A 23901-nucleotide genomic window follows, 5' to 3' on the forward strand; every position below is an offset into this window, starting at 1 on the left:
ACGCATAATGCGAAGCTCAGACCTAATGCCAGAGGCCTCTATGTCAGAACACAAAACTGCAGGGAACTCAAGCACAGTATCCACATCATTATTAGGCAATTGGTTATAACCATCAATGCCATATGATACCAAAACAACTACATGTCTATCTATATGGTAATAGTTAACACACAGTTACAATCATTCACAATATATGTATCATGTATCATCTGCCAACTGACTTATAAGAAGATTATGATCAGCAACAGAGATACCGTCTAACCTACTGGATTTAATATAATAGCAAAAAACCTGAGCCACCAGGAGGAAAAGGTAAACAGAAACAGGGCAGCCTTGTCTCACCCCTCTCTGTAGAGAAAATCTTTGAGTTGTCCCATGTTTCAGTTTAACCGAGCTGTTACCATTAACACAGAGAGTTTTCATAGCATTACAAAATTATGTCCCCAAACCAAAGCGTTCTAGACAATAAACAAATAAAAGGATGTTTTATGGAGTCAAACGTTTTGAAGAAGTCCTGGAAAAATATGAAACTTTTGTCTAGAATTAGATCAGAATAGTCTATGAGGTCTAAGAGCTAATATTATTGTTAATGTCTACCACTCATAAATCCAGATTGATTTTAATCAATTATTGAGTTTGAGACCTGCTTGAATCTTTTAGCTAAAATAATAGCAAACACTTTACAATCATTATTGAGTAAAGTTATTGGTCTCCAATTGTCCAGCAGAAGCAGATCTTTCCTTGATTTGGGGATTAAATATATCAGTCCTTGTGTCATTGTAGTAGGAAGACAGGAATTCTGGATAATTTCTGAATAGACCTTATGCTGGGACCAGTAAGCTACAACATATGGACTGAAATGGTGTGAGTAAATCAGAGAATAATTTGTAAAATTCAGCAGTGATACCATCATTACCAGGCGATTTATTGTTTTTGAGTGAATGGATGCACTCTTTAATTTCACCTTCTGATATTGGAGCTTCACATGATAAACAGTCCTCCTTACTTATAGGATCAAATTCATCAAGATGTTAACTAAACAAAGTAAAGTTACTTCCACTGAACTTTGATCTCTATAGATTAGAATAGTAAGCATAACAAAATTTAGATATATCATCTGCATTATCAGAAAAAGACCCACTAATTTCAGCTGTGACAAAATATTATTTTTTTGCTCTTTGCTTTTCTAATTAAAAAGAAAAAGAAGCTGACATTTGCTCTCCATGTTCCAGCCATTTCAACCTGGATTTTACAAAGGACCCCTCAGCACTCTCTATACAAGTCATCTGCAACTCTGCAAGCCTAACAATGATTCAAGATTCAAGATTAAAGAGTTTTATTTGTCACATACACACAAGTACAAGTCCCGAGTGCAGTGAAATAAAAAAAGGTACAAACTCCGAGATGTGCAAACAACAAAGTACAACAGGTGCACATGCATTTCCAATGCATGTTATTACATTATCAGTAAAAAATGTTATTACAATATCAGTCAGTACATTTATTACATTATTGGTCAAGTTATTACATTATCAGGAAATTATTACATTATTGGGTGCTACAGTCCCTGGCCCACAGGACGCAGCAGACCAACCTCTCCCAGCCATCAAACGAAGACAATCTTGGACGCACACGCGGACAAAGACACTGCATGGACAGTACTGGGTGAGGCCGCTGCCAACGTGAATTTACGCCGCCAACTTCCCACACCGGAAGTGGAAGAAATATGATGGGGCACCTCATTTGCTTCCGCCTTTGAAGGCTTAGGGTATTATGCCAGTGTGGCATTTCCGAGCCATACACTTTCACCAAAACTTTAGTTTTTTTGCTTTAAGTATTTATTGGACTGCAAAGTTTCTTTTTAAACTGTTAATGTGAAGAACGCCGCTCTGTTGGGGACTTGATGCATCTCATCACTGCACTCCAGCATTTGCAACATTACACTGATGTGCCCAAGGGCGCTTCCCATTGTGTTTTTCCTTCCTCCAGAATGTCTCAGGCACCACCAGGTGAATTCTGATTGAACTTGGGAGACGAGTAAACCTCACTGCGCTTCCTTCTGGCATTTACAAACGTACTCTAATTGGCCCAAGTGGTGCACCACATTGTTCATTTGTCCATGTGTCACATGCAATATTGCAGGCACGCCTCATTGGTTTGTTCACAGGCTGAGGGACGATGCAGCTCGCTGCTGCGGTCCAACATTTCCAGTTTCACCGAGAAAGGACTGCATTGTTTATGGGGGACAAGACGTTTACTCTTGTCTTGTTCAATTTAATCTGTTTTGAGGCTGTAAAATGTATGCAATCCGTTTTGTAAAGTTACTTGTAGATTGGTTCATGGTGGGTTAAAAAGCTGCAAAAGGCTGACTTGATTTTCCATCCACACGTTGGACTCTTTTCCAAGTATTATTCGAACTGATATGAGAAATTTACTTTACATAGTCAAATAAATTAGATGGTATGTTCAAAGCCTTTTTTCCAGATCAGTGATGTGGAGGTTCAGCTCATAGCAGCCAGCCAGGACTGAACACTGAGCCACAGAGCATTATGGGTTTATACTGCAGCATGGTACTATATACACTAGCTGTAAGAAAGGCTGAGTGAGCAAATTGGTTTATTTCTGGACTTTTCTTCCTCTTGTTTAATGACACAAACTTGAACACTGTGATCTTAAAATTGTAATACTGCAAAAGGATTTTTGCTGAGTCGAACCATAAGTCAGCATGAGTGACAATAAATACTGTATCAATAAGGTCTGTCCTAAAATACTGAAACCTGATTTGCATACATCCCAGATAATGAAAATGCCATACAAGTACTGTTGAATGTAAATATTTTATGAAGAAAAATGCCAACAGCACTAAATAACCTGGTGAGTTAGTTGTTAAGGCAGTGGTTCCCAACCTGTTCTCAAGGGACCCCTATTTACCGTTGTATATACTGAGGGTCCCCTCCCCACCCCCACCCCACCCCACTCACATACAATTACAAAAAAGGTGGGGGGAAAAAACTCCATGGGTTGACCCACCATCTCAGGGTGTTTAGTTTGCAGGGTTTCATACTTTCCTTTGCCAATTTGTGCCTCCAAATGAAACATTCACTTCTAATTTTGTACATTGCCTCTATGAAGCCAAACTCAATATAACCGTGTTGGTAATACCTCTTTTTTTCTTGTTGAGAAATTCAGCATTCTCTTCCCTGACGCTTGGGCCATTTTTGCATCAACCCCCCCCCTTTTTTTCCACTATGTACTAGCTAGTTTAGCTAGTTTAGCTGGCTTGCTCTGCTGGTTTAGCTTCGTGAATACCTCTGGTGTTCACGTGCGCCCATATCAATCAATCAATCAAGTTGCATCCTCGCGAGATTTTTTTCCTCATGTTTATGTCTTCATTATTTTTCTAAATAAATAAAGATATAAACCTCTAAAATAACCCTTAAATGTTGTCGTCTTCTTCAGAGAAATAAATTAAATGCTGAGACGTATGTATTTTATACATAGAAAAATTCTTACACCCTTAAATTCCAGTAGGCTTCGCGACCCCCCCCCCGTGGAGTTTGGCGACCCCTAGTGGGAGTTGGGACCCCCGGGTTGGGAAAATCTCACCTTTTTGAACCAAAGTCCTTCACAATGATATAGCAAAAGCAGCCAGCAATAAAATCAATAACAAGTTGAAGAATAATGAGACACACTAAAACCATAAAATCGCAATATGAAGCATAAAACATCAAATAGAAAAGACCGGAGGGCCCTAAGCCATTTCTTTTTTCTTTAATGGCAATATATTTCAAAATCAAACACTGACTTTGCCTAACTTTTATCCAGCACATTTACACGTATGAAGACATTAGCAAATCCATTCCAGACTTGGCAGTTTTAAAATATTTTGTCTTTATTAGACCTCTGATGACCCTGTGATGGCCTGGCGGCCTGTCCAGGGTGTCTCCCCGCCTGCCGCCCAATGACTGCTGGGATAGGCTCCAGCATCCCCGTGACCCTGAGAGCAGGATAGGCAGTTTGGATAATGGATGGATGGATATTTTAAAATCAAATGGAAGTCTGTTCCATAATTTGGAGGCTACGGCAGCAAAAGCACAATCCTGTGTAAAACCCACAAGTTTTTTTTGGTTTGCGAAGGCCTTCATGATAAAGGGCTAAGTAGGCCGCCTGGTGCCTGCCGACAAAGGAGATTGTGAGGACTGATTCAATAAAACAGGAATACAACATTTTCATAAATGTGTTGTCAACATTAAATCTTCGAACCTAATAATACAAGTTAATGTGCTAATTGGTTAATCGATCTCTTGAGTTATATTTTTAGTTAACCAACATCACAGAAAAGTAAGCTGACACATAAGAAAAGCTGGGGTAGACAACTTTGGAGAAATCAGAAAGAGTAAGCGAGAGTTTGGGTAACACTTTATAACAACTACACAAAAGAAGCATTAGTTAAGTATTAGTAAAACTGAATTCATCATTTGTATAGCATTTGTAAAGTATTTGTAAAGTATTTGTAAAGCATTTGTCAAGCATTTGTCAAGCATGACTAAAGTAAATCTATTAACACTAACCCAATGGGTGTTAGTAGATGTTTTATAAATACTTATTAATATTGCAATTCATGATGAATTCATGCACAAATCTACATCTAAATAGTTTGTTAATCATGTACTTAACACTTTTTAAAGGATCACAAGATCCTTTAGACTTCTGTGAGTCTCAGGGTACTGCTGGCCTTTCAGTGTCATGTGTAAATGCTTTGTAAGGCATCGATAGTCCTCACTTTAGATGAGGTCATACAAAATACTTAACAGCTAGTAACCACCTGAATTAATCATGAATGGCAGTATTAATAAGTATTTATAAAACGTCTATTAACACACTAATCATTGGTGCATGTCTTGCTTTACAAATGCTTTACAAATGATGAATTCAGTAGTTACTAATACTTAACTAATGCTTCATTTGTGTGGTCATAAAGTGTTACCAGATTTTTGAAAGTATCCAACCGAAAAAAAAAAATCCCATCCCCTCCCTTCAGGCCTCCCTCCAAAGCCACAACCCCAAAACACATGAACCTGCACTGCCTGACTGCTGCTGGAGGACACCCCTCTCCCCAATCCACGAGAGAGGGTTGGGGAGAGGGGTGCAGAGCACTGTTTTCATCACTAACCATATCCACCTACCTCATGCGTCACTCACAGGTAAGAAAACACCTAACATCACCATAATGACGTTAAACAAGGAACATGGCTATACTCACAGCTGTCAAGCTAGCACGTTAGTACTGGGAAATTTGACTGAAAATGGACTTACTCTGGTCACGGGCACAGGTAGTGCACAGGCAGACGGGTCAGTATGTAGACAGGCAGGTAGGCCTGTCCAATCATTTCATGCGGACCGAAATGAAATGATTGGACAGGCTTATTACAAGCCTGTGACAGCCACAGATACCGGATTTGTTTTTCTTTTTATTTGTCAGAGCATTTTATTTATTGCCACCACAACAATTTATTTTCTCAAACTGATCAACTGATTTTAAGCTGATACTGGTGATTTGTTACCAGTAAGAATACTACCTCATCACAGTGTTTTATTGGGAGAGAGACTCTTTCAAATCACAAATCCCATGCCAGTGAAGCCTGCTTATGGAAGCTTGATAGCTCAAAGGGCAATTTATGAGGCAACAATTTCATTTCAGACTTCTTAAAGATGTTGCTGGTGAAATATTTTTATGAGCCAACGTTTTTCTTCAGCTAATTTGACTTTAAAGGTTATATTAATGTTAGCAAAATCAATAATTCAGACATCTCTGTGCTTTTTTTTTTTCAAGCATAAAAGGCTTATGTTTCCAGAAGAACTCAAAGAAACATGTACATGTGGAATGGATTCGGCAATTACTCCAAGGACAAGGCCGGCTAAGCTAGCCAAAGGCTGTGATAAGCCTTTGGGTTTTGAACAAATCTCTCTTCCAGTAATAGAAAGGTCCCTTTGTAGCCATTTATTTAATATTATATTAGCTGAACTGTTGCGGTTCAGCCCCCTGCTCGGCCCTCTAGCTCCACCGTGAGGTCACGAAGAACATCTCCATCACCTGTCTCTCAAACGCCAGGCACGTCTGCGCATGCTCATAGAGCATCCGCCACACCTGTGGATGGTCAGCTCATCACCAATCTACAAGACCCCAGCCAACCCATTGGGTCGCCGCCGGAACGTGCCTAAGCGACAGTCGGTGACGTTGTCTAGCCTACCTAGTTTACTCGTGCCTTCTAGTCAAGTGGTCGACCCAAGCTTGCCTTCGTGTCTTCTGGTGCCCTGTTTAATCCAGTTTTCCCCGTCTCCTCAAGAACCCCTGGAGCTCTGCCCTCTCCCGCGGACCCCAACCTCTCACTTGGAACTCCCGGCTTTTGGATTTGGACCTCTAAAGGTCTCTCTCTGAGCGGAAGTGAGCGTTTATCTATCCTTTTTGCTATTTTCACCTTGCAAATATTGCACATAGTGTGTTTTGTAGGGATACTGGTTTGGTTTGTGTGTATATAAGGGGGTTTCGAGAGGTTTTGTCTGTGTGCGTGTTTGCGGCCGACTGGTCGGCGTGCTGAACGCCGGTATGGGGTTTACCAAACTCACCAGGGAACGTGGGCTTAAAGTGTCGCCTGGTTTCCCGTGTTGGGTGGAGGACTGCGCTTTGGCAGTGGGGGAGGTTGTGGTTCACAGCAGCGTTAAATCCGCTGCTAGGATGAACGGCGCTGTGGGGATTTTTGTCGACGCTGTATGTAGCCAGAGCACACCAGGTGGTTGAAGCCCGCGTTGTTGTTAATGGCAGTTTGGTGTCGGCGTCGCCGCTCACCACGCTGTCGACTAGAGTCACCGATTCAAACATGCCGCCGTTCATCTCCGATGAGTTTTTGACAAGAGAGCTATGGAGGTATGGGAAAGTAGTTTCGTCCATCAGGAAACTGTCGCCTGGCTGCAAATCGCCGCTGGTGCGACATGTAGTCTCACACAGACGACAGGTTCAAATTATCCTGAACAAGAAAGACCAAGACTTGGATGTAGCTCTTAGGGTGAAGGTGGAGGATTTTGATTATGTCATCTTTGTAAGCTCTGGGACCTTGAAGTGTTTTGGCTGTGGAGGGGAGGGTCATTTGGTTCGGGCCTGCCCTGAGAAACACTCCTCTGAGGGCAAAGCGCAGCGTGAAGGAGAGGGAGGAAATAAACAGGGTGAGACCAGGCAGAACAGGGGAGAGACAGCAGGAAAGGGACAGGGTGAGACCCGGCAGAACAGTGGAGAGAGAGCAGGAAAGGGACAGGGTGAGACCAGGCAGAACAGTGGCGAGACAGCAGGAAAGTGACAGGGTGAGACTAGGCAGAACAGTGGAGAGACAGCAGGAAAGGGACAGGGTGAGACCAGGCAGAACAGTGGAGCGACAGCAGGAAAGGGACAGGGTGAGACCAGGCAGAACAGTGGAGCGACAGCAGGAAAGGGACAGGGTGAGACCAGGCAGAACAGTGGAGAGACAGCAGGAAAGTGACAGGGTGAGACTAGGCAGAACAGTGGAGAGACAGCAGGAAAGGGACAGGGTGAGACTAGGCAGAACAGTGGAGAGACAGCAAGAAAGGGACAGGGTGAGACCAGGCAGAACAGTGGAGAGACGGCAGAAAAGGGACAGAGTAAAACCAAGCAGAACAGTGAAGAGACAGCAGAGAAGGGACAGAGTGAAATGAGGCAGATCAGTGAAGAGATGGCAGAGAAGGGACAGAGTGAAATGAGGCAGATCAGTGAAGAGATAGCAGAGAAGGGACAGAGTGAAACGAGGCAGATCAGTGAAGAGACAGCAGAGAAGGGACAGAGTGAAACGAGGCAGATCAGTGAAGAGACAGCAGAGAAGGGACAGTGAAATGAGGCAGAGTAGCGAAGAGACAGCAGAGAAGGGACAGAGTGAAACGAGGCAGATCAGTGAAGAGACAGCAGAAAAGGGACAGAGTAAAACCAGGCAGAACAGTGAAGAGACAGCAGAGAAGGGACAGAGTAAAACCAGGCAGAACAGCGAAGAGACAGCAGAGAAGGGACAGAGTCCAGACCACATGGACAAAACGGAACCACCCAAACAGAGTGGAAAGTCTACAAAGGAAAACGTCAATGTTGAGAAGGAATCACGAAGTGAGCAGGCAGTGGCATGGAACACTACGGGTGGAGTAGCAGAAGGTGTAGTGTTGAGCAACAATGAGGATTTGGTGGAGGACGACAAAGTCTGTAGTTCTCCTGCACTAAAGAGAAAGCAGTTGGCTAAAACGAGTGGCTCTCAAGCCAAAAGCGGAGCATTGATAAGGAAGGGAAGTGGGCAGTATGAGGAACAACTGTCTGAGGTTGAGTTGGGTATGGAGGAAGCGGAGGAGGACGACGGGGATTGTGGTATAGACAGTCGGGTGCCTGTATTAAAGGAAAAACAGCACGAGGTACAAATGTCGGGAGATGAGTCTAAGGAGGACGGTGGTGGTGTAGACAACCAGCCTCACACTTCCTCCCAGTTGTCAGGGGCGACGAATCAAGAATACTATGATGCCTGCCGGATCAAGAATTTCTTGCAAAAAAACAAAAAATTTGAGGAATGTCAAAATTGAGTTTTTTTTTTTGCCGACAAAGAATTGTTTATGCACTCTGTTCAATCTCAGATGAGGAAGAAAGAAGAATGGGGCTACACTGAGCAGGAGGTGTACAGGTTGAGGAAAATGGTTCAGAAGCTCAAACAGGAATAACCGCATGGAGAGTCAGAAGCAGTATAAGACGAGTCATTTCCCGTTCTGCTCAATGTTGTTCTTTTATCATGTGTTGTTTTTTTCTTTCATCAGTCTCGATGGCCAACTTCAGTGTCTCAACACTTAACCTGAATGGAGCAAGAGATGTGAGAAAGAGAGCATGTCTCTTCGAATTTGCAAAACTAAAGCTCACTGACGTCATGTTTGTCCAGGAAACACACAGTGATATAATGAATGCCACTGACTGGAAGGAGGAGTGGGATGGTGATGTTGTCCTAAGCCACTTGAGTAAATGTATTGGAGGAGTGGCTCTCCTCTTTTCTAAAAACTCTTTACCACAATCTTATGTGGTTGAGGAAATAGTGGAGGGTAGATTGATGGTAGTTGGAGCCAAATATGAGTCCTTCACTTTGGTGTTTGTAAATGTGTTTGCTTCGAATGCAGGGCCTGACAGAGTTCAGTTTTTAACTGACCTCAGTGCAGTTTTAAGTCAGTGTGAACCTGAAGAGTTTCGGTTTCTGGGAGGGGATTTTAACTGCACAGAAAATGACAACATGGACAGGAATCATATTGAACCCCATGCTGCCTCCAGATGTGCAACCAAGCAGTTGATAGTAACTCATAGTTTGGTTGATGTGTGGAGAGAGATGCATGAGGATGTCAGGCAGTACACCTGGGTTCATAGTAGAGAAGCATCTCTTACTATGGCACGGCTGGATCGTTTCTATTCTTTTAGGCATAATTTCAGTATCTTTAAAGAATGCAGGATTATGCCCGTAGGTTTTTCAGATCATTCAACGGTGACATGCAATGTCTTCATTGCAAACATAAAGCAAAAGTCTGCTTATTGGCATTTTAACACTGCTCTGCTACTAGATGCACGCTTTAAAGAAACCTTTAAATTTGTTTGGGATATTTTCAAAACTAGGAAGGGGGAGTTTACATCTTTGAAACAGTGATGGGATTATGGGTAAGTGCAGATCAAGCAGCTTTGTCAACAGCACACTCTCAATGTCTCTCGTAACATTACCAGATCTGAGGGATCTAGAGACTGAAATAGTGGAGCTGCAGACTTCCGCAGGGTCCAAAGGAAACCGAGGCTGTGTTGAAGACCTCGTCCAAAAAAGCTTTGCTGGCTGACTTGCTAGGTGTTAAGGCACAGGGGGCATTGGTCCGGTCTCGTTTTCAGAGTGCCGCCTTGATGGACTCGCCTTCAAAGTTTTTCTTCAGCTTGGAGAAGAAGAATGGACAAAGCAGGTTCATTCACGCCCAAAAGTCATCAACAGGGCACCTGCTGACTACGGCCAATGAGATCCAGAAGAGAGCTGTAGATTTTTACTCTCTTCTGTACAGCAGCGAGTACACTGAAAATGAAGGGGCATTTGACTCCTTCTGCAGTGGGCTGCCCAGAATTTCAGAGGAGATGACGAGGAGTTGGCGGGTCCTCTGACTGCAGAGGAGCTGTCTACAGCATTGCAGAGCATGCAGGGGGGGGGAGGCCCCTGGGATTGATGGACTCCCGCCGGAATTCTACAAAGCTTTTTGGTCCGAGCTGTGTGATGGCATCATTGAGGTCTTCACTGAATGTTTTAATGACTCCTTCTTGCCCCAGAGCTGCAGGAGAGCTGTTCTGACATTGTTGCCAAAAAAAGGCGACATGCAAGATATGAAGAAGTGGCGCCCGGTCTCTCTTCTGTGTGCAGACTACAAACTGCTCTCCAGAGTCCTGTCCAACAGACTGAAGCAGGTGATAGACCAAGTCATCCATCAGCCCCAAACCTACTGTGTGCCCGGGAGGTCCATTGTTGACAATGTCACTAATTCGGGATGTTTTGGAAGTCTCTGGTCCATTGGGCATTGGTGCTGGTATGGTTTCCTTGGATCAGGAAAAGGCATTTGACCGGGTTGAGCACCAATACCTTTGGAAGGTGTTAGAAAGGTTTGGCTTCAGCCCTGGACTTGTTGCCAAGATTAAGGTTTTGTACAAAGATATTGAGAGTGTACTGAAAATTAATGGTGTTTTGTGTAAACCTTTCAAAGTATGTAGAGGTATAAGACAAGGCTGCGCACTGTCAGGAATGCTCTATACATTTTCGATTGAACCGTTATTACACAATTTTCGCTCTTCTATTGGTGGTCTGTGTTTGCCTGATCTTGGCACAAGAGTTGTCTTATCTGCGTATGCAGATACAGTTATCATCATAAAAAGTCAAGATGATGCTGATCTGATTGAGAAACTTGTGGAAAGGTTTGGGAATCTTTCAGCTGCTAAAGTAAACTGGGCAAAAAGCGAAGCCTTAGCGGTTGGAAAGTGGTCTGCAGGTCTCCCTCAGCTGCCAGAGGGGCTAAATTGGAAAGGGGGGGTTCAAGTACCTAGGAGTGTTTCTGGATGATGACCAGACGGTTTGGAAAAACTGGGAGGGGGTGGAGGGGAGATTACAGAAGTGGAGATGGCTGTTACCACAGATTTCTTATAGGGGAAGGCTTTTGGTTGTTAATAACTTGGCAGCCTCCACCCTCTGGCACAAGCTAACCGTTCTGGAGCCCCCTGCCGGATTGCTAAAAAAAGTACAGTCCATCTTTGTGAACTTTTTTTGGGATAACCTGCACTGGGTACCACAAAATGTACCATACCTACCAAAAGAGATGGGAGGGCAGGGTTTGGTGCATCTGGAGAGCAGAGCAGCAGCCTTTAGACTACAAATTATGCAGTGCTACCTCACAGGGACTGATGATGTGCTGTGGAGACCTCTCATGAGTGTTATTTTAAAGAAGGTACAGGGTTTGGGTCTAGGCGCATCTGTGTTTCTAACAGACTGTGTTTTTAAGAACATGCGTGACCTGTCACCCTTCTATCAAGGATTGTTTAAAGCTTGGACTCTATTCAAGTGGTGCAGACTAGAGCCTACAGCATCTCTGTTTTGGCTTCTGGAAGAACCCCTAATCCATGGGGCCAGACTGGACGTTCAGGATGACAGCAGGTCTCAACCTGAGACTATGCTCAGCTGGGACTGTTAAGCTGAAGCACATTGTGGATGCTGCAGGCCCAATGCTTCTTGACACAGACGCAACGGCTTCACTGCTGGGCTTGAGGTCAAGCAGACACACCAGAGACATTCTGAATGCATGGCTTAGAAGACTCACCAGGGAGGGACTGGTCATGCTGCATGACCATGCCATTGGAACCGAGGCTCTTGATAATGGAGATCCGTTCCCCGAATTGGGCCTCCAAATAGACCAAACTCGTCTAACAAGACCGTTGCTGGTGCAAAATTTGGCTACTAAAATGGACCTTTATATGTTAGATAGTAAGGTCTTGTACAAATGTTGTGGTGTTGAGAAAACACTGAATGAGAGAAAGGACACTATATGGAGAACAAGGCTAAAAGTGGCAGATGATCGTAAACCAGTGTGGAGGGTGCTGTATAAAGCCCTGCTGAACAAAAGGTCAGGTGACTTGCAGTGGAGGATCCTTCAGGGAGTGCTGGCAGTCAACAGTTTCATCTCTAAGATTAACCCAACTGTTTCTGTTAGTGTCCTTTCTGTCAGTCGCCAGAGACAATTTGTCATTGTTTCATGGAATGTGAAAGGCTTCAGGTGCTCTTTGAAGCTCTACAGATCATATTCTCACGCTGTGGTGAATGATGAAATGAAACTGTTTTTATCTTTGGTGCTGGGTACAAGAGGAAGGATGGGGAAAAGTGGCAGCTGCTAAATTTTGTAGTGGGGCAAGCTAAGTTTGCGATTTATAGGAGCAGGAAAAGCCTGATTTAACAATGGTTCGGAGGGAGATTTGTTCGTTGCAAGGGTGAAGGCGAGAGTCCGAGTGGACTTCAGCTTCTTCACCTTAATGAACAACTTGGATGAATTTATTTCGCGGTGGTGTTTCAATAAAGCCATTTGTTCAGTCATTGAGAGGCAACTAGTATTTCATTCTGTTTTTGCATATTTCTTTTCACCCTTCGGGAGTATGAGACTTGGACCACTGTCCCAAAAAAAGAAAGGAAGACTTTTCTGGATGTGTTAATGTGAAGGAGTTGCTCGTGTTGATGTTGTGAAATGGATATCTTTCTTGTTTTGTTTTTTGTTTTATGTAAATTAGAGAGCTTTTAAAATTCAAATTTTCTCTCTCTCTGTTATGGATTACGAACCCTGGAAAACCACACTCGGACTACTCTTGGATCAAGGACCATGGACACCCTTGCCGGCACGCACATGTCATACATTGGACACGCCATTTACATACCGCACCACATGTATAGAGTAAATATTTACACATAGCTGAGACACACAACCCGCTGGTCATCACACATAGTTTAGACATACATCCCACGAACAACACACCATACACAATACACTTTATTCTTGTTTTTCCTTGTTTAATTTTGTTAATAAATCCACCCTCCCGGCAGCTAACGATTCCGCTGCCTCTGAACTGCCTCTTGGTTCCGCTCCGGCCGTTGCCATGACATTAACAATACTAAGGTTGAGTTTGTGGATATATGTATGCATATAGATAGACAGACAGATAGATGGATATGATGGGACTGGGATTTTCAACGAAATAAGGCCGATGAGAGGCCTCTGCATGCAGGTTGACTTTAGGGCCAGTCCCCACCTGGAGCTCACGGAGGGGGATAAAAGTTTAAAATACGCCGGATATGAGGAGGGCAGACTGGCCAGAGAGCACCCCAGGGACCGGCCCAGCCGACCCTTCTCCCTTTATGTACTGAAATGAGAGATGGAACCTGGCTAACCTGTGCCTACGATAACCAAGCCATGTTAGTGGGCAGAGCCGGCCCAAGGCATAAGTGAACTAAGTGGTCGCCTAGGGCCCCCTGCTGGCGCGGGGGCCCCCAAGAGCGCTTCAAATGACAAACACGACAGGTTGACAAATATATATATATATATATACATGTGTGTGTGTGATATGTATCGGTAGTAATCACCAAAAAACACAAAATATTTTGATATGTTAACAGACTGACAAATTCACGCTACTGGTTTAATCATTTGCACAGTTCAAAAACAATTAAAATAGTTAACTTGTTCAGTAAATGCACTGTCTGCTGGTTTATTTTAAGACTTTCCAGCACAGTAAGTCCATCCATATCCATCCGTTATCCAAACCGCTTATGCTGGTCTCATGGTCGTGGGGATGCTGGAGCCTATCCCAGCAGTCATTGGGCGGCAGGTGCGGAGACACCCTGGACAGACCACCAGACTATCGCAGGCCTAAATAGTGTGTGAGAGAGTGTAGCTGAGAACTATGGCCTACACACCCCCTCTTAAGGCCGCGTAGGTCTTAATTCATAATACATGGCCTTTCATCAGGCAGTGTAGGCCATGACCAGGTATCTCATTATGTGAAAATAATTACAACTTTATAGACAATTCCAACAAGCTTACACATCAGGTACATTCTGAAAGACTGTCGTGCTAACAGTATAAATATGATTCATTTTTCTGAAGATGACATAATAGCCGCTGAAGGCCACTTGATAGCTTAATGCTTAACACAGCAAGTCGTTCCTTGGTTCAGTCCCGGCCCTTCTGTGTGTAATTTGGTTTGTGTGTGTGTGTGTGTGTGTGTGTGTGTGTGTGTGTGTGTGTGTGTGTGTGTGTGTGTGTGTGTGTGTGTGTGTGTGTGTGTGTGTGTGTGTGTGTGTGTGTGTGTGTGTGTGTGTGTGTGTGTGTGTGTACTGCTATGTCACATTTGGCTTTCTGTCCTGCACCAAGTGATTGTTATGATAGAATCCAGACCCCTGCACTCCTCAACAAGATCCCACATTTAGCCAGGGGCTGCTTTGTTAAATGACAAAAGTTAGAAAAAAAACTCCTAAAACTTCTAAAGTCACATTTCCTTCTCAAGTGGAAAAAAGGGATGTGCAGCCGGTCATACAACAGTTTAGATTCGGTAACTCGTGGCCGTTGAAGCAGACACCTAGTGGATGTCTACTAACGGGGACGATGAAGTCGTCTGTTGGCCTTTACTGCAGTTATGTCAAGACACCGTCTCCTGAAAGAACAAGTATGAGCGGGGTGGTAGTCGGTTACGGTGTGCGTAGACAATGCACTTTCTACGATGTCCAACAAAACATGCTCGATGAATTGCAGGTAACCAGTCATGAGTGGCGAGGTGGGACAGACCGGCTACCAAGGCCGCCATGTCCAAGGCTTTCAGTCGAGGCCACGAGGCCATTCTTACTTTTATTAGCAGCAACCAGCCAAGGGAGCCAAAGAGCTGCGCTGACAAGCTTTATGCTCAATGTAATTTATGCTTTTACTTTTTTATTGGGTTTTGCAAAAAATATACAATTGTGTCATCAGAGCATTTACAGAAAGTAGAAAAGTATATATTCCCTCTATAAAGAGACATTGTAAAAAAGAAGTGACAATTGACTTATTGGTAAACCCCATAGCAACTTACAGAAACTAAGGAAACAAACAAACAAACATACCATAACTATAAAAAAACAAATAAATTAAAACAATAAAAAAGATCAGTCAGTTAATAATAAACTGTGTCAATAACAGAGACTAAGTCAGCGCAGTTGCATATCACCCACGTCACAAAAAAAATTGAATTTTATCTTAACTTATGGTTACATTAGGCTTTGTTTATATATATATATATATATATATATATATATATATATATATATAGTATACAGTATAGTTCATCTTATTTTTCTTATTCCCTTCATTCAATGCATTTAGTTCTTTTTAAATTTGGAAAGGATTTGAAATGATATCCACAGCTTATCCATTTAAACTGAAACCATCATCTAAATGTGTTTTATTCTTCATCACATTGCTATTTCTTCTTTTGTAAAGACACATGTAATATAATATTATATATATGTATGTATGTGTGTACTTAATATTCTACATGCTAGAAAATATTTCAGATGAACGTTTTAATCACTTGTGAGTTAATGTGAAAAGCTGTTTTCCCTCTGGGACAATACTGTGCCCCAGTTACATGCAAGGCATCGCTTACAATCCGAGCACAGATGTGAACATGACGGCTTCCCAAAAGAGGGTGAGTCGGTGGATGGCAGACTACGGCGTTACCCGAGTAACTACTTTGTTCATCCCCGTGCATGGGGGAAATTCCTTCTCTGCATTGAACCCATCCTAGCTGTGCAGGTAGGGGCAGTGGGCAGCCGCCGTGCAGCGCCCGGGGACCAGCTCCAGTTCCTCTTGCCATTGCCTTGCTCAGGGGCACAGACAGGAGTATTAACACTAACATGCATGTCTTTTTGATGGTGGGAGGAAACCGGAGCGCCCAGAAAATACTTTTTCACCAAGTACACAATGCTTTAAAGATAATACAAATGGCAGTAGATTCATTTTTCCAGTGTCCTGGTCGTTAGTTGTGTCTCATGGTGCTTTACAGAAGCAGGTGACGATGTCCTTGGTTTAGGGAGTGGTGGAGGTAAGTGATAAAATCATTGTTTATTACCATCTGCATTATTTTTGTGCTGGGATGTTTGAAGAGGATTCCATTTTAGTTTTGGACTCATTTTGGGGTATTTGTGTATATGCATGAGTCAGGGGTGTTTGTTGTTTCATTCATACGAGGGTCTGAGCTCTCACACCGGCCTTTAATAATCAGGCTCAGAGTGAATTTCATGGTTACAGTGGTTGGCTTTTAGGTCGTATGATACCTCCTATTATTGATCATTTAAAATGACTCTGAGCATGAACAACAGGGGGTGTTATCCTGAAGGGATTTACCCAATACAGGTCATTTGGACCCACCACCCGCGGGGATGAGCATTGGGGTAGGGTGCAACGCAGGCCGGGTGGCAGGCAAAGGCGGGGACCGGGGCATGCCGACTTCTGGCATCGCAGACTGGTGCAGGAGGACCAACTGTGAGGAGACCCCGGGGTAGACCCAGAACTCGCTGGAGGGACTACATGTCCATTCTGGCCTGGGAACGCCTTGGGATCCCCCAGAACTCGCTGGAGGGACTACATGTCCATTCTGGCCTGGGAAAGCCTTGGGATCCCCCAGAAGGAGCTGGAGGGACTACATGTCCATTCTGGCCTGGGAAAGCCTTGGGATCCCCCAGAAGGAGCTGGAGGGACTACATGTCCATTCTGGCCTGGGAAAGCCTTGGGATCCCCCAGAAGGAGCTGGAGGGACTACATGTCCATTCTGGCCTGGGAAAACCTTGGGATCCCCCAGAAGGAGCTGGAGGGACTACATGTCCATCTGGCCTGGGAAAGCCTTGGGATCCCCCAGAAGGAGCTGGAGGGCGTTGCTGGGGAGAGGGACGTCTGGAGTGCCCTACTTAGCTTCCTACCACCATGACCCGACCCCAGAGAAGCGGCTGATGATGATGAGAGAATGAGAGGTCATGTTTAGTTTGAACTTCCACAGGCACATGGCTCTTCATGGCACATCCGGTACTACGGCTTTTCACGACGCTTGAGCCTTTGAGTTGGAGCAAACGAACAACATCCATTTTCATCTCCAACAAATTAACTGCTTAATTGCAAGTGAAATGGATGTTTGGCTGAGTGGGTTTTCAGACCCTAGCAGCAAAACAGCAGGATGCTGTGTGCTGATGGCTCTGTCGGTGGTTTCAGCGGAGATGGATGCTGGGATGCTATCGGTCCTGCGGTCCACCCGCCCTGCTGTCTCCATCACCGCTGACAGGATGGAGCCCAGCAGAGAAGTGACAAGAAAACTCCAAGGTGCCTCCGTTTTAAAACACCCTTTCATTTCATTTCATTCCTCAACTTCACCTATCTAATACACGTGTCATCCCACTAGTACACTTCACTTAGTGTACTAGTGGGCGTACTTGGTTTCACATTTTAGGAAGCGCTCTCGATTAAAATGGTCGAAATTCGGCATTTTGCTGTCCGTTGAAAGCCTGACGGATCTCCCTCACATAGAAACCGTTGCTAAGGTAGGATTGGACAAGAACCGCTCTGGGGCGGTGCTTTGCGAAAGGTCAGTTGTATAGCAAATAATTACAAATAAATTATTGTTATTATTTTTAATAATAGTGAATGATCTTTGTTTTATGCTTACTTTTTTGTGTTTTGGATTTTCTTTCTTTTTTTTGGTCAGATTTTGGTGTGTTTATATCATGACTCATTTTCATAAAACATTTAAAATATATTAAAAAAAAACAAATCTGCCCAACAGTCTGCCTATCTCTGGCTGTTTCTCTATCCAGTCTGCAGCGTTGGTGGAAAAGACTGAGATGTTACAGAAGATCAAATCTGCGTGGCATCCCATGGCGAGCGGAGCGGGGGGGGGGGTGTAGGACCAGCAGGTGGAGGAGAAGCGGAACTCGAAAGATCTGATTTCCTGCGCGTGATGCAGGTAGGATGGCCGTGTACACCGTCACACTACACTGATTGTGTAGTTGTATAAATTACACCACTGAATGTTTAGCAGGCTCTGGTTAAAGAGGAAGTTGTAAAATTGTAAAAATGCTGTGGAAACACATTTTAGTGTCAACAAGCACACACGCGCAGACACACATACACACACACTATTGTGGTGTACAAACCCGCAAAGATCTGAAGTGAGACCGATGCTCGATTGTGTGGACGACTACACTGCGGCGCTCAGGTTCTTCCACGGCCTTCTGAAAGGCAGGAGCAGGCTGCTGACGGTGCAGGAAGCAGGCGTGTGTATGCACAGTAAAAACACTATGACAGTAGTGTAGACTGCATTGTCTACATTCATCAACAGCCGTTTCCAACAGTTAACCGCTGTAAGCTTTAGAAATATGTGTGGATACAGTTCTGTCATATGTTACCACACTGTTTTGAACTGTAGCATTTGTGTCAAAGGTCAATGTTGTTAACATTGTTATGTCTGATCCAGTGCCTCCACCCCGTACCGTTCATAGATAGATAGATAGATGGATAGATAGATAGATAGATAGATAGATAGATAGATAGATAGATAGATAGATGGATGGATAGATAGGTAGGCAGGCAGGCAGGCAGGCAGGCAGGCAGGCAGGCAGGCAGACAGACAGACAGACAGATAGATAGATAGGCAGACAGACAGAGACAGACAGACAGACAGGTAGATAGATAGATAGATAGATAGATAGATAGATAGATAGATAGGCAGACAGACAGACAGATAGATAGATAGATAGATTCTTATGTAACTTTGTTACTTACTTGCTTATATAGTACATACATACTTACTCGTTTATGTTTATGTTTACATTTATTTATCGGGATCCCCATTAGCTGTGCCCTAAAGCACCGCTAGTCTTACTGGGGTCCACATAAAAACAATACATTTAATATATACATACATTTAATGCATACATTTAAAAACAAGACAAGGAAAACAATAGCAAAACAAACAAAAATAGCCAAAACCTACATTAAACTTTACAGTACACATAAGTCATCATCCAACAGCAAAGAAATGTACATAAATCATTCCAATGTGCAAACTGTTGAGACCATCCAGGCTGTACAATTTAGTTAAAATCAAACCTTACCGCGTCCTGTATGTGTGTGTGTGTGTGTGTGTGTGTATGACCATGTATTTTGCATCCTACAAATATAACATTCCAAGGTGTTTATTTATCTGCGGTTTAAACATTGATCTCTGTGTGAGTTTAGTCGTTGGCGGCGGTAAGGAATTCCATGCTTTCATTGATCTGTATTCTACCGGACGCTTCAGAAAACCAGTGTTTGGCTTAGCAAGTGAAAACCGGCCTTCTGTTGCCTGTCTATTGGCATATGTAAATGATTCTGAATTGTGTTTTAACTGATCGTACTGATATAATGGAGTTTTGTATTGTAAAACCTTCCATATTGAAGAGAGAAGTGCAGCGTTCATTCTGTCCTCAACTTTTAACCACTGTAGACAGAAGCACATGCTGTTGATGTTCGTATTGTATGGACATTGGAGAGCAAGGCGTGCCGCCTTGTTCTGTACCAACTGGAGTTTGCATAAATCCTTTTTCATGGCATTCGCCCATATTATTTGGCAATAATCAAGCTGTGAGAGAAAAATAGTATTTATTACCATTTTAGTCAATTCTGGTGTAAGGTATTTGCTGCATTGCCTTACCCCTGCCAGTGCCGTACCCATTCTGTTTACAACAGTGTCCGTGTGTTTTGACCAGGACAGCTTATTGTCGAGAATGATGCCCAGGAGCTCAGCTTCCTTTACTTGTTGGATTGGTGTTTAATTCATAAAGAGTTTTAGCTCTGGCTCTTTCCTAAGAGAATGATTTGAACCAAACATAATGCTTTGCGTTTTAATTGCATTAAGTATCAGTTTGTTTTCAACGACCCATTTCCCAATTATATCTAGCTCCCCATTCAAGATGACTAACTTATGTACGTAAATAAGTAAGTAAGTTAGTAAATAAACTTGCTTATTTACTAACTTACTTACTTATGTACGTACTTACTTATGTACTTAATTGCTTACTTACATGCTTACTTGTATACTTGCTAACTTAATTACTTGCTTACTTAGGTACGTACTTACTTGATACTTACATATACTTATGCTGCGTTCTATTCAAAGTCGGAAGTGGGAATTTCCCAGGTGAACTTTCCAGTGGGTGGCGCAGTGGTTAGTGCGGTCACCTCACAGCAAGAAGGTCCTGGGTTCGAGCCAACCTTGGCGGTCGTCCCGGGTCGTCCTCTGTGTGGAGTTTGCATGTTCTCCCCGTGTCTGCGTGGGTTTCCTCCCACAGTCCAAAGACATGTAAGTCAGGTGAATCGGCCACACTAAATTGTCCACAGGGGGGCCCTGTAATGGCCTGGCAGCCTGTCAGCCTGTCCTGGGTGTCTCCCCACCTGCCACCCAATGACTGCTGGGATAGGCTCCAGCATCCCCGCGACCCTGGGAGCAGGATAAGCGGTTTGGATAATGGATGGAAGGAACTTTCCAATATGCGACCTCCAAGCGTTCCAGGTGCACGACGCCAAACGTAAACAACAAAAAGCATGGCTGGGCGTGACAAACTGGTGATTTTGTCGCAGGTGCACAGACGATTGAACTGTCAGCAGTCCAGCCTACTTGCATGTGTAACCTACAAAAAGACTCGCTGGCCGGTCGCCAGAGGGTTGCCCCCCTTTCCTCGAGCGGTTAGCGTCGCGATGTTGCGTCGTTGTGTAGTACAACCAAGCGGATCGAATCCCGCAGCGGGCGGAAAATATGCTCGGTTACATTGGTTGTGTCAGGAAGGGCAGCCAACGTAAAATTCGCCAAATCATTATGCGGATTGACAAAAACATACCGGATCGGTCGAGGCTCCACGCCGGATCGGTCGAGGCCCGGGTTAACAACGGCCACCATCGGTCCTGTGCCCTCACAGGGTACCGCTGAGCAAGGAAGCAAGCTGAAAGAAGAAGAAGACATTGGTGGCAGCGGCGGGATCCGGAAGTGTCCCGAGGCGTGCAGCTCCTCAGAAGTCTCTTCACAAAAAGACGACAAAAAGATTCACTGGCCGATGACCAGAAAATCAGTTCCCTTTAGCCGCGCAGTTAGCGACGTCGCCCTGTGGTGCAGTACAACCCTGTATCGAATCCCACAGAGGCCGGGTCAGTAATCTCGGTTACACATGAAACAGGAGGAAAAACGACGCATGAGGTAACAGACGCCATTATACATTTTTTTACGGCACTTTTATACTTGGAAACGGATCTAAAGTTTCCGTTCACCAATACATATTGTAACGTGGGTGGATAAGTAGACACGCTGGTGAGTCTGACCCTTTAGTCGAGCGGTTAGCGACGTCTCCTGCGGTGCGGGCGATACGGGTTCGCTTCCCGGCCGCGGCAGTTCCTGTGGTTGCGTCGTCCCCCCAATTCGCTACAATATACAGTAGTCAACAAATCATACCCCCTTCCCCTATTGACTGAAATCTACGACAGAGGAAATAAATTACATGACATTGAAAACAAAGTAAATGTAAAACGAAGTCAGTAACTGTTGTATATTTCCCAGTGATTACACCTTTTTGTATTTTTAACGTTTTTCCCGAACAACTTTTGTGCAGAGAAGATAACTTTTAAAGACTGTCTAACGTAACCAGCTACCTATATGGTGACATCAGTTTACACGCAGAACAGGTTTTCCTATATGATAGTATGTCTTATTCTAATTAAATGCAGGCAAATATACTTTACGTTGCCTTTTAGTTGATGGTTTACCCTTAACACTGTTCGCCTCCACGGGTGCGGCCATTGTTGTGTGACGTCAGACAGATGCTTCTCCGCCAAGTCGGGGTAGATGGATTTGCCCCGAGTTGACAAGTAGGAACTCCGACTTTGAGTGGCGTTCCCTTGTACTTTTTCTAGTAGGAGGTCGGAAAATCTCGACTTCCGAGTTGTCTGGGACGCAGCATTACTTGCTTGCTTACTTACTTACTTAATGACCGTAATCTAGGCAGGGATATTATTACATTGTTACAGCAGCCTGGCACAAATCAACATGGCACAGTACAAAAGCTAGCAAAACATAAAACAAACACTTACTTACGTGCTTACTTTTTTGCTTGCTTACTTGCTTACTAACTTAAGTGCTTACTAACTTACTTACTTACTTGCTTGCTTACTTACTTAATGGCTGTAATCTAAGCAGGGATATTACATTGTTACAACAGCCTGGCACAAATCAACATGGCACAGTACAAAAGCTAGTAAAACATAAAACAAACACTTACTTACGTGCTTACTCTCTTACTTGCTTACTAACTTAAGTGCTTACTAACTTACTTACTTTCTTGCTTGCTTACTTGCTTACTAACTTAAGTGCTTACTAACTTACTTACTTTCTTGCTTGCTTACTTACTTAATGGCTGTAATCTAAGCAGGGATATTGCATTGTTACAACAGCCTGGCACAAATCAACATGGCACAGAACAAAAGCTAGTAAAATATAAAACAAACAATCAAATACCAAAGATATTTGGAGTTATAAGGTGACCAAGAAACTCCCTTTCTTCAATGGCGCTTTGGCTTTCTTTGGCTGTGTAATTTAACTCATATCCGGCCAACAGCAACTGGGGCGTACTGTGGAAGACTAACAGAAAGGAGCCCTGCACCAAATCCATCTCTAATTACTTCTCAGCGGGAGACATCAAAGTCCATCTTAACGCCCTGGGTCTCAGGTACGAGGAGCACATAGGGCACAGCACCGTCGACATCTCAGTTTGCTTTATCCCGGAGGGTGAGCTCCTGCTGGACTTCATGGCAGATCAAGAGAACTTCCCCCAGTCGTTCATCCCGGAGCTCAGAGAAGGCATCTTGGACCTTCCGAAGAACAAGTGCAGCACCATGAAAAGACGGCAGGGTGCTGTTTGACTGTAGTTTGACCCGTTTTCTTATTCACGCCTGAGTCGACTCACCCGGGAAATATGTGGCCACTTTGCATGGGTAAAAGTCTTTCATAATGACAGTGATCCCTGCAAAATGACCCGTGTTAATTTATGAGAGGAGTTGGGGCCGGATCAGGTTCCGCTTTGCTTGTTCTGAGAGTGGGTTGTCATCTGCCATTTTATACAAAGATTGTGTGCACATCTGCTTTTGTAAGATATCACCAACCACATAGACATTTCCATGTATGAGGAACTAGATGTGCATACTAATATTTCAGGATTGTAAAGGGGTAAAATTGTAAAACGGGTAAAATTGATCTACATTCATTCCTGTTCCTTGTTACTTCTTAAAATTAGATTGTTTGATTGGAAGTTCAAGCTGTGACTAACTTGTTCTCTTTTATATATAGTTTGCAGCGTCCGAAATTGTATTTTAGTGATTTAATAAACCAATGTAATTGTCTTATCCAGTACAGCACCATTGATACGTTATTTTATGGTTTTGAAATAAAAATTTCACGAAGACGCTTCATACCTTCTTAAACTCCATATGCCTATAAATATCACTGTACATACCCAGATATTCGTAATAATGAAACATGTCTCGAATGAGCTCCATGGGCCCAGCAGTCATTACATTAGCTTGTTTTGCTGAAAAACTATTTTCAAATATCATTCATAAAGTCATAAAAAACATATTGAAGTTATTTTGTAATGAGACCATGCATACTAGAAAGGACCTTCCTGCACTTTTCAAATCCTATATTCTGATCTTCTGTATTCTGCCAAGAGTGACCTTGAT

At 43.6% G+C, this 23901-nt stretch overlaps 1 protein-coding gene across 1 annotated transcript; it reads left to right on the forward strand.

Annotated features, from left to right (window-relative positions):
- The first annotated feature begins 8855 nt into the window (after positions 1 to 8855).
- LOC130120382 (histamine N-methyltransferase-like) lies at positions 8856 to 23119 on the forward strand. Its single transcript, XM_056288930.1, is given in 8 exon segments — positions 8856 to 8903; positions 9947 to 10154; positions 16160 to 16198; positions 17359 to 17466; positions 17671 to 17728; positions 18305 to 18418; positions 22782 to 23061; positions 23063 to 23119. Coding segments are annotated over 8 exon segments (912 nt in total).
- Positions 23120 to 23901: the final 782 nt, after the last annotated feature.

Source organism: Lampris incognitus, chromosome 11, assembly GCF_029633865.1.
Source record: "Lampris incognitus isolate fLamInc1 chromosome 11, fLamInc1.hap2, whole genome shotgun sequence".
NCBI classification, from domain to species: Eukaryota; Metazoa; Chordata; class Actinopteri; order Lampriformes; family Lampridae; genus Lampris; species Lampris incognitus.